This window comes from Ahaetulla prasina, chromosome 4 (assembly GCF_028640845.1).
Source record: "Ahaetulla prasina isolate Xishuangbanna chromosome 4, ASM2864084v1, whole genome shotgun sequence".
Lineage (NCBI taxonomy): Eukaryota > Metazoa > Chordata > Lepidosauria > Squamata > Colubridae > Ahaetulla > Ahaetulla prasina.
The window spans coordinates 45,382,350-45,395,975 of NC_080542.1; the positions used below are offsets into that span (position 1 = coordinate 45,382,350).

Genomic DNA, 13,626 nt, shown 5'->3' on the forward strand with positions numbered 1-13,626 from the left:
CAAACTGATACTTAAACCAATATAAAATCACGTGCACTGGCACAAAAGGTTCTGAGCTGGCAATGCATAATCAGGAAGGGAGTCTTATAGGAATGGCGGACAGCAAAATGAAAATGTCATTTATGTGTGAATGTTAAAACAAAGAGGGGCAAATCCCATACTTGGGATTATTAGAAAGGGAGTTTAAACAGAGGTGCTAATATCATATGTTGTGAGGGAAATCTATAGTAAACTCCCTGTGCGAAACTCTGATCTCCCCTCAAATACAAGTAGGCCTCAACTGATGACTATGACTGGGACTAGAATTTCCATTGCTAAGCAAGATGGTAGATAAGTGAGTTAAGCTTACTGATTTTACAGCCTGTTTTGCCACCATTTTAAAGCAAATCACTGCACTTATTAAGAGCTTTACATGGTCATTAAATTAATCCAGTTTCCCTCACTGACTTTGCTTGATGGAAGCCAGTTGGGAAGGTCACAAATGGCAATCATATAACCCTAAGATGCTATGGCTACTGTAATTATATGGAGGTTGCCAAGTGCCTGAATTTTGATCATGTGTTGTGGGGATGCTGCAATCGTTATAAGTGTGAGGACTGGTGATAAGTCATTTTTTTCAGTGCCTTTGTAATTTTGGTCACAGAGCGAATGGTTATAAGACAAGGACTACCTGTAGAAGATTTTAGAGTTGCAGATGTAAAAAAGGGCAGTCAAAATGATTATGGGACTGGAGCAACTCTCCTATATTGAAAGACCACAGCAATGAGAGCTCTTCTAACCTAGAAAAAAAATGATAACTGGAGACATGAGAGAAGTATATAAAATTATGCGTGCCACAAATAGTGAAAAGAGAAGTACTTCTGCAAAATCAGTTTGGATCTCAAGATCATCTACTCCCACTAAATATTGGGAGATTCAGGATCAAGAAAAGGAAATGCATATTTATAATATATAATGAAACCATGGAGTAGCTGCTAGCAACTTTAATAATGGCAACCTATCTGGTTGTTTTTTGAATAGGAACGTAATGGTTTTGTGGACTTTCAGGCTACCAATGGCTAGCAGTAGATGTTCAAAGTAGGTGTTCTGGAGCAAGGAAACTGCACCAAGATAATTGAGCAAGAAACTGTTGAGCTCACATATATCAAAGAATTTGAAGCCATCTCAGAAGATTTTAAGAAATACAATGGACTTGTAACACTTTATAATTGACACTTGATAATGTATTTATAATATGTCCTGCATGTAACCTGCATATACATAACCACTTTCCTACCCTTTTATTGCCTTCCAATGCATCCCAATTTAAATCCTATATGAGTTTTAGCCCCTCAATGGATCTGATTAAATGAGCTGTGGTTCAGAAATTCTTTTGCTTCTTAATAAAATGTATTAGCCTGAAAAGGTGCTATCAGACTCTTTCTGATTAATGGTCACTAGCAGTAATACTGGTGGCTATTTACAACATCCTAAATTGCAGTTAGCATGCTTGAAATATTGTTTGCTGCAAAGCAATATTAGGAGAATCATTCCAAAATGAATCCAGTGGGCAATTATAATATTTGACATAGTGCTGGACAAGGTGATCTATAGCCTGTTCCAAGGGGGCTATTCTTATGTTCATGCTGGCTCCTCTATGGCCTGTTAACCAAGTTAACACATTGCACAAATGCAGGATTCTGGCTTTGCCTGCTTGGAAGAAGCCAGAGAATGAAGCCATTAAAAACTAAATGGAGCCACAGCTTTGTTCCCTGTTTATTTCAGGCAGACAAAGCCAAACCCCCATGTTTCAATTTCACACTAGGCTTTGCTAAATAAGCTATGTGTACCTTCTCACAACCCAGGGACACATGCAAATATGCCCCTTACTGAACTAGCCCTACTGAACTAGTGAAAGGAGAGGAATCTCAAATCACTTTACATTTGCAACCTATGAAATATTTTTCAGAAATGCACAGTTTTTGACACATTTACAGGTGGGTAAAACCAGAGCCACGCCTGAAGGTTCAGTTTAATTGATTTTTTGCTAAAAGCCTATGCACAGGAATATTCTCAACTAATGGTCAGCACCTGATTATAGTTAGATAAGGGTCAATAACATCCAAGGGAGAATTAGATTTAGTTTGTTTGTGACTATGTAAGGATTCTAGCCTGATTCCTCTTTTTACTCTTCCCCTGCCAATCCTTCTTCTACAACGTTATTCTATATGGGGCTAAGAGCATTAACTAATTTTACATAGAAATTGTAAGTGTTGCTGATAAACAAGATGCTCTTAAATGTTCCTTGTAAATGGAATAATCAAACAATCCCAGAAGAAAATATCAAAATCTAGAGTTAAAAGAATTGAATTTAATTTCTCTCATGAAGATACTGGAAATAAGCATTTGATTTAAAAAATAGTTTGACATTTCTTTTCAACAGTGCTCTGCCCCTGGCATTTCCTGGTAAAGAGCTTTCAGGATCATTGCTAGATAAGAAAAACCCATGCATTAGCTTCTGGGTGCAAGCCAATCCAGAAGTGACAAGAATACTCTAGATCAATATTTTTCAAACTTGTCAACTTTAAAATGCATGGATTTCAACTCCTAGAATTCCCCAGCAGTATGCTAGATAGACTAACATTCTAACCTGGTACTGCAGCTAAGTGTATCAATGCTTATTCTTGCACCTTTGCTCCCCACACTCAAGCCTTCCATTCATTTCTTCTGGTTTAATAAAAAAAAAAATCATGACTCACCGGGGGAGGAAGTTTCTGAAAGCTGGAAAAGCAAAGCTGGGGTTGGTCTCCGACGGCGGATCTAGAATAGAAATCAAATAGAAGTTTTGTTTTGCTTCTCAGAACAAAGGATGGGATAAAATATGGAGGAAGAGTCAATGCATATTTTGGGGCTACAGTTATGACTTCTCCATCCCTATTGTTTTTCCGTGAGAAAAGAATAACAGATGCCTGTGTAGATTGTTTGGAATCTATGATTCCACTTTTTAGTACTGAAATCAATTGCCCAGCATTGTTCCAAGATCTTACAGCTTGTGGGGCACAATTAGGAGGTGCCTTTCCATTCCACCAGGAATATCAACCATCACAAGAAAAAAGGAGTGTGTGGTTCCCATTGCCAAAATTCCATGGCTATAATTCCTTGTGCTATATCCATGCCTTGAACACACAGTCATAGCCTGCAGCATTGAGGGAAAGCATCCAGTAGCTGCATAGTTGGATTAAGGGTATTTCTTTTATGCCAGAGGACTGACTTGCTGATCTCATTAGCAGTCCAGAAAGGAGGAAAACATAGAGCGTGGGAATCAGAAAAAGACTTCCAGCTGCACTGTTACTATCTTTCTGTTGTTGATTCTACTCCACTTATGAAAACATGTGGAGGAATATAGAGGGTGGTGGGACAGCCTATGGACTTTAGCCACATCACTCTTCAGACTAAATTCTCAAAACTAGGGTTTTCCAGATTTGAAAATTTAATTTCACCTGTACTTTTGGTATCTGGGTGTAAGGGAAATCTGTAATTCAGCACCCTTGAAGGCTGCAAGGAAGGGAAATCTATAGTATCAACAATGATAGTAAAATTAATGTACTATATGTCTTGAGCCTGATAAGAGAGCTGAGGATCCTTCTCACATACAGTTCATGAGACAATTTATGCAACCCACAGATTCAAATGGAAAGCAAAGTGGCTTATACAAGCCAGGCCACTGACTATTCAGGCCTGGATAGACAATTGAAAGTTGTTTTGTGTTCTTGATGCCTCATTGGTACTATCAGACTCCCTTTTCTCCTGAATCACAGAGAGAGCTAGAAAGATGCAATGTTGAAACAAAATCCCAGGCAGTCCAGTGCTTTATTTTTAAATGTGCCCATTTATGCAAACAAAAAGTAAGCCATGGATGGTAAGATGTATCCTGGAGAGTTGGAATATGTGGCAAAGGATTGCCTTATATAAATGGTTATTATAGGCCATTCCTCCTAATACAAATAGGTCTGTGTATAGACAAATTGCTTTCATGCCAGCCATTTTATGAGAGTGTTCCTAACAAGTTTTCAAAAACCCCAATATTTGCCTGGCGTTATGTTATCCCAATAAAATCTGCATTCAGGTGTATGTTGAATGTCAAAGATTACCATCAAATTCTTCCAATGGAAAGTGTTGGAGATCAAATTTGGGGAATTTCACATTGATGCCATATTTTGGTAGCTAGGATTCTGAAGAGGGAATGAGTGACCTGTGTCCTTGTAAGCATTCGTGAGGCAACTGTTGAGTTTCTCATGCCAGACATTACCTACCTTGCAGGCCTGTACTCTGTGTTTCCAGATCAGTCTACCTGTTCTTGCTCTTCTCAGGTTTATCTTGAACAAGCAGCTATAATCCACTGCCTGGAAATGTGAGGGGGCATAAAGTCTTTCTTACCCAGAAAGAGATTTAAGACAAAGCTTGATTATGAGGCATCGAAGAGGAGATGGGTGAGAGATTTTTCTGGCCTCAAGCTCATTTAAATGACAGGGTCTGTTCTGAAAACACTTGGTAAACCTGGAACCAAATATTTCCTTACAACTGGCTCATGTTCACACCACAAATTATTTCAGCTGCTGTGTATATTGTTTTTATTATAATGTGTTTTCATTTTAATTACAGTATATTCTTGAATTGTAAGCTGCCCAGAATTACTGATTGAGATAGATGGATATAGAAATTAAATAAAGAATAAATAAACTCACTTAAACAAGTCAGATACAGACCTAGTAGTGGAATTTATACACTCTACTAGGCTTCGCTATTTTTAATCTTGTGTAGTTAGAATTTGGGTTTTTATTGTGCTGTTTACTATGTTCTACAAAACCAACCTGCTTGGTGAGTTTATGGTTCAGTGATCTAGACAATAAACTAATTTAGTAACCAAATTCAGCATATTGACATGAATACAACCACCAGGCCGTTTTGAACACTGAGCCTCATTTAGCAGCCTAGATGTTAAATCTATCTTAGCTATCTTCTAACTCTTTACCTTAAACTGCTTATGCACCAAAGCTAGAGGGAGAAAAAAATCAAACCATCAGGCCTTCAAATATAAAAAAAAAATAAAACATTTTGACATTGTGTGGTCTTTCTACCCCATTCTTTACAAATTTGGCGTCCTTTCCCCTATGTTCCTATGTATATTTACCAGTGAAGGACAATGTATGCTCAGTCTTTATTGATTGGGTGCAGATACATTATCATACCTGGATTTATTTCACAGCACTAGCGTTTTCTACCATCCTACTCTCCTTTCTCTCTGCAGAGCTACATATTGCATTCAGTCGTAAAGTGGTATGTGTGGGGGTTAGCTTAATTTGAACCCAGCTTTGTAACCGTGGTTTATTCTTTAGCACAATATTTGAATCCAGTTTTAACAGGTAAAGTTAGTTAGTGTGATGTTGCAATTGCTGTAGGGTAGATCAGTGAGTGTATGAATATTTAGTTCCATAGATAACATAACGATTGATATTGTTTGCATGATAGTCAATGATAAAGCATGAACTCACCATGTCCCCAAAAACAAACCTTAGATTCTATTGTTCTTCTAATATGCAAATTCTGCTATTTGTTACCCAAAATGTAACAAATTATTTATATTTTGCAGAAGGGTAACCTTGGTTGCAGGTCCATGACTAAATTAAGAAATCACCTGTTTGTTATGAGGAGGCCAGGAGCCTCAAAGCTGAATCCTTGACCCCTTGGCTTTGGTTGTAATATATCTTCCTTAATGTCCATATTTTTGATACAGCAATTTCATCAGAAATCTAATTTCTGATATAGTGACTTCTTCAGTGATGACTGGGATGTGATGGGGATTTAATATAATATAGAGATTATCAAGCTGAGGAGTTAGGAATGATGCATTTATTACAAAAGAGGTGAGCTAATTTTTTCAAGGCATTTTTCACCACTTGGTGTGAAAATCTATTCAGGAATCATAGAGATCACATTGGCAAGTGTGAAAAGCTAAGAGGTCTAGATGTGAGAGGTCTAGATTCTCTCAGATGTGAGAATTTGCATACAAGAGGTTTCTAACTGTGTAAAAAAAGTTTGAGCAGGTGCAGACTTAAGATGGGTCACTATACATAATTACTATAAATTTGCCTCTGCACATCTATAAGAAAAGATCTTGCTTCCAGTTGTGACCAATTTAGACCTATACAGTTTATGAATTATATGTACTCTTACAAAGGAAAGGAGTACTGTGTTTTTCCCCATTTTCTTGGTTCATAGCAGTTTTCTGATATGCATTCACATATTTGTCTTTCTGTGTCTTTATATATTCAAGTACTACACAAATATGAAGACCCATATGATGTTAAGAAATGTAATAAGTATTAAGCAATGAATTATTTAGTTATCTGTCACATTTACAATCTTACATACCCCTGGGAAAAAAGCTTTCCAAAGTGACTTATTAAAAGTTAAACAGTATAATAAAACCAATTAGAAAGTAAACAAGAATAGTCATAGAATATGGTATAAAAGAAAACTAAGCACAAAAAGGCATTATTTATAGGCAACATGTAAGGTTTTAATAATCGCCTTATATAAACTATTTGAGAACATAAAGGGATGATTTGGAAGTAAGTCCAAAACAGTTTCTGGAGATCTTGTTTTTCCTCTGTGGGCCAATGCTTTGGAAATCTACAGTTGGTAACTAATTGAAGTCTCAATGATTTTAGTCTGGTTCTAAGCAATGCTAAGTCACCTAAGTGCCTGCAAGTAGCATGTGCGTGTAAGTTTGTATTTAAACAGCAGTCAGTGCTCTGGGTGCACTTCTATGAACAGAAAGACTTCAGAGAAGAAACTCCTCAGAAGGAAAGGAAAGGAAAGGAAAGGAAAGGAAAGGAAAGGAAAGGAAAGGAAAGGAAAAGAGATTGACCATTGTTAATTTCTCAACTTCTTTCCACACCTCGAATCCCTCCCTTCGCTGCGCCCCCCCCCCCCATCGCTCTTTCCTTACCATCTCCACAGCACGAGGATCCAGCTGGCTGGGCGGCGCAGGTACAGAAAACTGGATTTTCTTCCGTTCCTTGGGGTCCATCACGAAGTCCGGGAGTCACACAGCCTCCTACCTCCCACAAGAAAAACTCTCCCTCTGGATTCCCCCCCTTTGTCTTTGCCTCTTTTCAGTCCCGCGGGATCCCCTTAGCAGCAAGAGCTGCCCGGTGCCAACTTCCTGCGCTGCAAAAAGCAACTGAAGGTGGCAGAGCTCAACTCTCCTTCATGGCTGCGTTAGGGGAGGCTGGAGGTAGCGATGGGAGGGCAGGCGAAGAGGAGGCGGCAGGAGTGGGGGAGAGGAGGGGAGGGGAGGGAAGCTTGGTCTCTTGCCAGCTGCCGCCTGAATTATTGAGTCCTCCCGAGGAGGCAGGTAGGCATCAGGACTAGCTCCTAAGAAGCCCTCAGCTGGGCGCCTATTAAAATAACGCCACTCAAAAGAGATCAGTAGCTGCCCGTCTTAGCTCGTTCCGAAGAGCAGAAGAGTGCCACGGGAGGGAAAAGTTAACCAAGAAACAGTAGCTTTCTTGGCAAGTCTTCATCAAGCCCCATATCTTTCTTTCTCTGCCCTTCCCTCCCAGTACAGTGCCCCCACACCTCTTCTTTAGGTTTCATTCCCCGGGGATTAATAATTGTATTGCAAGACATTTGAAATCATAAACAACCAAGAAGTGTAGAGCTGGAAGGGACCAGATGAATTGCCTACTCCAATTCATTCCAATCTTGACAACTTTGAGATATATGAAGTTCAGTTCCCAGAATTCCCCAGCTAGCATGTTAGCTGGAGAATTCTGGAAGTTGAAGTCCACAGTCTTATGGTTGCTGAGGCTGGGTCAGTATGGATTAGTCCAACTCTCTGTAATTTGTACAAAACCTATTTTGTTAAACTATTAAACTATTGTGAGTTAAACTATTCTGAGAAGTTGCTGTCCAGTTTTTTAAAATATAATTCTCCAGGGATGGATAGCCAAAAATCTCCATTGATAAAGTATTCTGCCCTTGGACCGATTTTACAACCAGGAAGGTTTCCCCTACATTTAAAAAAAATCTAAGTAGTTGCAATTTGACCTCTTATTTCTGATGCTGGTTTGTGCCCAGGAATCTTGTGGCTTTTGAAGAGGAACAATGGCTTGTACCAGAAATCCACCACTTGATTACCAGTGAGTCCTTGATGTGCTGGACTACAGCTTCTGTGACTTTACACAAATGTCTGCACTCACATATCCTGAACCATGTAGGAGTGAAAATAGGATCAGTGAAGTCAAAAGAAAACAGCAGTGGCTTTTTGCAGAATAGCTGTTGAGTGACAACGCAATTTGCATTTATGAACTAAAATATGAATAATTGTTCAAACAATTCTTCATGAAGTGAAGATAGTCTCTTTCAAGGAATCACTGGATTAAGATTCTTTGTTTAAGAATGGGCCATCTTAAGGCTAGTGGCTAATAGTCATGGAAAGTATTTCTCCCTTGGGAAGACTGCTTTTCAATGTCGCTATTGCTAATACTCAGTTTCGTTGTCTACAGCAAATTTAGCTTGCTTTTCTGCCAAAAGGAATCAGAGGAATTAGTTTATGAGCCCTGAGAATCTCTGGATATCTGGGATATCCTACCTCTACTAAGTCCCTTTGTAGCCTTTTTGATTCAATAGCTTTTGAACAGATTTAAATTTTTGGAAAATTAAGAACTAAACTGTGCAGGAGCAGGGTATCTCTGGCAGCATTTAGGATGTTGGTCAATATAAGCAATTTCATAACCAACAGAGGTATATATGGTACAGTTCTTGTAATCAAGTATCTCACCCTGTTGAGCTAAAGTTGGACAGGATATGTTCAGAAAATGGGCATTTTAATTTATTTCATTGGGACACACTTGTGATGAGAATCTGGTGGGGCTTTGTGTGTTAAACTGGCAATTCTCAAATTGTTAAATCTGAACTTCAGAGAAAATTGTGCAAGGTACTTGAATGACTAATTTGCAAGAGAAAAATACATACATGATGACTTGGTGTCATTCCTGAGTTCAATCCTATCTTTTATTCCTGGTCTGATGTGATTTCAGTGTTCTCTAAGCACCCTGCAAATTCACCACTATGGTAACTGAGTTAAAATAGAGTAATATACAGATATGTGTCTGATAGAATAAAATGCACAGTTCCTAAAAAGCAAATGGCACAAGGAAAATTTGGAAGAGTTTTCTTTGATTACATCTGAATTCGGTCTGAGTTTCCAAAAACAAATTCTAAGTAAGCAGAATTCAATATGAGTTTTGCATTAACTATCAAAATCCAAAAGATAGAGGGGAAAAAAATGTGACAGTAATATTCATGGCCATTGATGTCTGTGCATTGGATCACCCAGATACTCCCATGATTTTTTTCAATTTGCTCTGTTTATTTGAAGATAAATAAATCCTACCTTGACCAAGCAAGGAACACAACAGAAACCACTATTCCATTCAAAATAAAAAACATCATTCATTTCCCTATTGCAGACAAATAGGCTCATTAGCAGCATAGGATTATATAGTGCTGACACATGAGCCCACAATATCCTGGTCTGGCCACATATGAAGGTTATCTGAGTTAAATGCTGTCATACTTATTGAAACAAATAGAAACCTAAGCCACAGTAATAGTTTAGCACAGTGTTTCTCAGTCTTGACAATTTTAAGAAGTATATGAGCTTCAACTCCCAGAATTCCTTAGATGACATCAGAGGTTGGTTTCAGCAGGTTCTGACCAGTTCTAGAGAACCTGTAGTGGAAATTTTGAGTAGTTCGGAGAACCTATCTATTTTCTGCTTTCCAAGTTCCAGCTGATCAGGAGGAAATGGGAATTTTACAGTAACTTTCCCCTGGAGTGGGGTGGGAATGAAGATTTTACAGTATTCTTCCCCTGCCACACCCACCAAGCCATGCCACACCCACCAAGCCACACCCACAGAACTGATAGTAAAAAAATTTGAAACCCACCACTGGATGACATATATAGGTAGAGGTAGTGAGAAAGTATTCAGAGCATTGTTCTTATCCTCTAAAGACCTAAACTACTTAGAATCAGATTGTTTGATGCTCCCACATAATTTTTCTGACGTATTAAGATCTATCTCTCCAAGGAACTTTTCAAGTATTGGTTAGGTAGGGTATATCTACAAGAGATTGGATTTTCTACCAGAACTGGAATTTCCTTTCCCTTTTGTGTAGGACAAGCAGTGAAACCCAAAAACCTCTTTCAGTATTGTCTATTACCTGAAGCTGCAATAAGTTGATGAATACTAGCAAAAGTGAGCAAACTATCTGATCAAGGAAGTGAATGGAGGCCTCATTCCCTGCAGTAACTTCTTGCAAGGATTCAAATCTCCAAGCCATTCTACAACCATAAAAAATAGTTTATTCTTCAGGCCAATATATCCCACTATGTTTATCCTTAGCTTTTGTTTTCTGGAAAACTTCTACATTTTGAGGTAAACATCCTGCCCCATCCCCTGCCTTCCAAACCCATGGATTAAAAATACCAGGAAGTAAGAATAAGTGAGACATTGGGTTAGTGTGTTAATCTGATTTGTATTCCAACTGATTCGTGATGCAATGTGACTCTCTGGAAGCAACACTTAATATTCGTTTCCTCCTCAAATATATTTTGATTTGTTAAGGCATAATCATATAGACCTGGAGGAGGAAAATGTATGCATTTATCTGTGTGTGCGTATATATGTGTGTATGTATCAGTGGTGGGTTTCAAAATTTTTTACTACCGGTTCTGTGGGCGTGCCTTGGCTTGGCGGGTGTGGCTTGGTGGGCATGGCAGGGGAAGGATACTGTAAAATCTCCATTCTCTCCCCAATCCAGGGGAAGGATACTGCAAAATCCCCATTTCCTCCCGATCAGCTGGGACTCGGGAGGCAAATAATAGATGGGGCCAGTCAGAATTTTTACTATCGGTTCTGCAAACTACTCAAAATTTCCACCTCCAGTTCTCCAGAACTGCTCAGAACCTGCTGAAACCCATCTCTGATATGTATGTATCTATACATACAAACCCAGACACCCACACCCCCACACCCATAGATATATGTATATACTAAGTATCTTATTGAATGCAACTATTTCCATTTGTGCTCTGTAATAAGTATACAGAATATTATTATTAACGTCCATGGTGTAAAAACAATTCTCACATAAAAAAACAATTCTAAAGATCAGGAGGGGTGAGGGCATCACTCTACATGGATTTATAGTTTTTAGGTACATTACTCTATATAATTCATCATCCCAAGTCTGCATATCTGAAGATTATAGAAACTGCTGTCCCACACTGTATTCTGTTTGCTGTGTTTTAATTAGCAATCATACATATTTGCTGGTTAGTAATTGGATGAAGAATCTCAGGAAATTCCAGCAATGGCATATAGGCCCATTAAGCTACCTAAATTTGCCTATTTATTCAAAACATTAAAAGAAATCAGGCCAGCATTCCATATAAAACATTTATTTTTCTTTGTGCTTGATTCTGAGACTAACTGAGTTAGTAACCCTGCAGTTTTCTTGGCAAGATTTTTCAGAAGTGGTTTGCCATTGCCTCCTTCACTAGACTGAGAGAGTGTGACTGGCACAGGGTCACCAAACTGGTTATGTGATTAAAGCAGGTCTAGAAATTACAGTCTCCCAGTTTCTAGTTTGATGTCTTTACCACTGTACCAAACTGGTTCTCAATATAGAAAACATACCTTTCACACACACACACACACACACACACATATCAGCAGATCAAATGGAAATTTAAAAGAGAAATGAGTTGCAATCCTCTATATCAGTGGCCCCCAACCTTTTGGGCACCAGGGTCCAGTTCCATAGAGAGAGGTTTTTCCACGGACTGTAGGGTTCTCATTTGCTGCCTGCATCTCATGGTTGGGCTTTGCTTGTTTGCATGGCCCAGTTCCTGGCATGCCACAAACCAGTGTCAGTCCATGGACCGAGGGTTGGGCCCCCTCGCTCTATATATTTCCAAGAGTAAGGTTTGTTGTGAAGTCAATGTGATTTATTTTTGAATAGTTATGCATAGTTGGTGTGCTTAATAAATCAGGTTGGGAGAAGTAGGATAGAAATTACCTGAAATACAAAAATATTTTTAAAAACAGAACTTAGATAGTTGGAATATTAAATTCTGTGTCTAGTGGGAAAAAAATTCTAGATTTTTATAGTATAGCTTCGGAAGTAATACATTTAGCCCTGCTTGCTTGCCAACTATTCTGCACTGCCACATCTTTTCTTTCCCTTGTCCGATCCATCTGTCCTCTGCCATCACCTCCTTTTTATTACATTTTAGTTCAACTTTCCTTTGGGAAGCAGAGACTGTCAGCACATTCCTACACATGTTTATTAAGACATAAGCAGCATTCAATGGATGTTTACTTAGTCACTTATGTGCAATGTATGCCTACATCTATGCACGAGATTGTGCCACTGCTAATGCCCCAAAGCCCCTGTGAAATAGTGTCATTCCTAGAATGGGGGAGGGGGGGCACTTAAGGACATGTTGACTTACAGGAAGCAAAATGTACACAGCCAACTGGTAACATATTCATTTCAGAGCTTGCTTCCATAAACAAGTTTAGCAACTTTCAGGCTCCAGGTTAATCCTTTTACCCAATAGCCACATCATTACACGTTTGGCCTGCATATTTATTCTGGAAGTCTCTGATGGAATAAAATAAGCAACGGGAATTGGGTGGGATTCAGAAGAAAACTTTCTTGCTGGCCATGAGAAGTCAGTGAATGAATAAATGGCAGTAAATGGGAAATGTTGTTATTTTTACAGCCCAATTGATTATCCCCTTTTCTTTTGAACAAACAGAGCAGAGACAAGATTCTGCAAGCCAGTCAGACTGCCACTGTGAAGCGGTATATAAGTCTATGCGTTGTTGCTATTTACTCTGAGATGTATAGAGATGTTGGGTGTCAGTTTTTTTTAGAAATCAGCTTCTTAATTCTCTTGAGAGGATAATAATGATACAGCTGTTACAGTAAGCAGAAATGGACTGGACCTCTATTAAAGCCAGAATACAAAAAAAACCCTGTTATTTGTTTATTTTTTTAAATCAAGTTTTATCTTGAAAGGAAGTTAGATACCTTAAGTGACTAAGAAAAGATCCCAGATTGGAATCAGGAAAGGGAAAAGCAAGAGGAGAAATCCACTATGGATTTCTGCTGACCCAAGGATGTACTGTAATTTGATAATGGCAAAAAATTCTCAGCATAATTCAGGCTTTTGTTTAATTTTTTTTTATTCAAATGGCACTAACTGGGAACATCAAATGGCATCAAATTGGGCTGCTGAGCTCCAAGTGGCCATTTAATGGCAGCAACAAGTCAGAATTTTCTGTGTCTCTTGCCCATCCAGCAATCATCTAGATGTTTGCAACCCAAACCTGGTAACCATAAGATGGCAAAAAAAAGGAACCAGTGGCAGTGAACACATGGATCAGGAAAAATTTTTGCTTTAAACTATCTAAAAATGAGGTTATATTCCTACGTGCTTGTCTCAGCAACCTAATTATTCAAATAATTAGCAGCTACAAGATTTGTAAATGTTGATCTTCCG

The 13,626-nt window shown here is 38.6% G+C and overlaps 1 protein-coding gene across 4 annotated transcripts in view; it reads right to left on the bottom strand.

Annotated features, from left to right (window-relative positions):
• Positions 1-13,626, bottom strand: part of PPP1R1B (protein phosphatase 1 regulatory inhibitor subunit 1B) — an 83,221-nt gene that overhangs the window by 65,253 nt on the left and 4,342 nt on the right. Inside the window, exons 1-2 of one of the 4 annotated variants that reach the window (XM_058181126.1) lie at positions 6,992-7,780; positions 2,739-2,799 (exon numbers count right to left, since the gene is read on the bottom strand). In XM_058181126.1, coding sequence (XP_058037109.1) covers positions 2,739-2,799; positions 6,992-7,072 — 142 coding nt within the window. In that variant the 5' untranslated portion in view covers positions 7,073-7,780. Of the gene's footprint in view, positions 1-2,738; positions 2,800-6,991; positions 7,835-13,626 lie in introns of those variants that run through there. The other 3 variants (XM_058181124.1, XM_058181123.1, XM_058181125.1) reach the window with 3 other exon arrangements.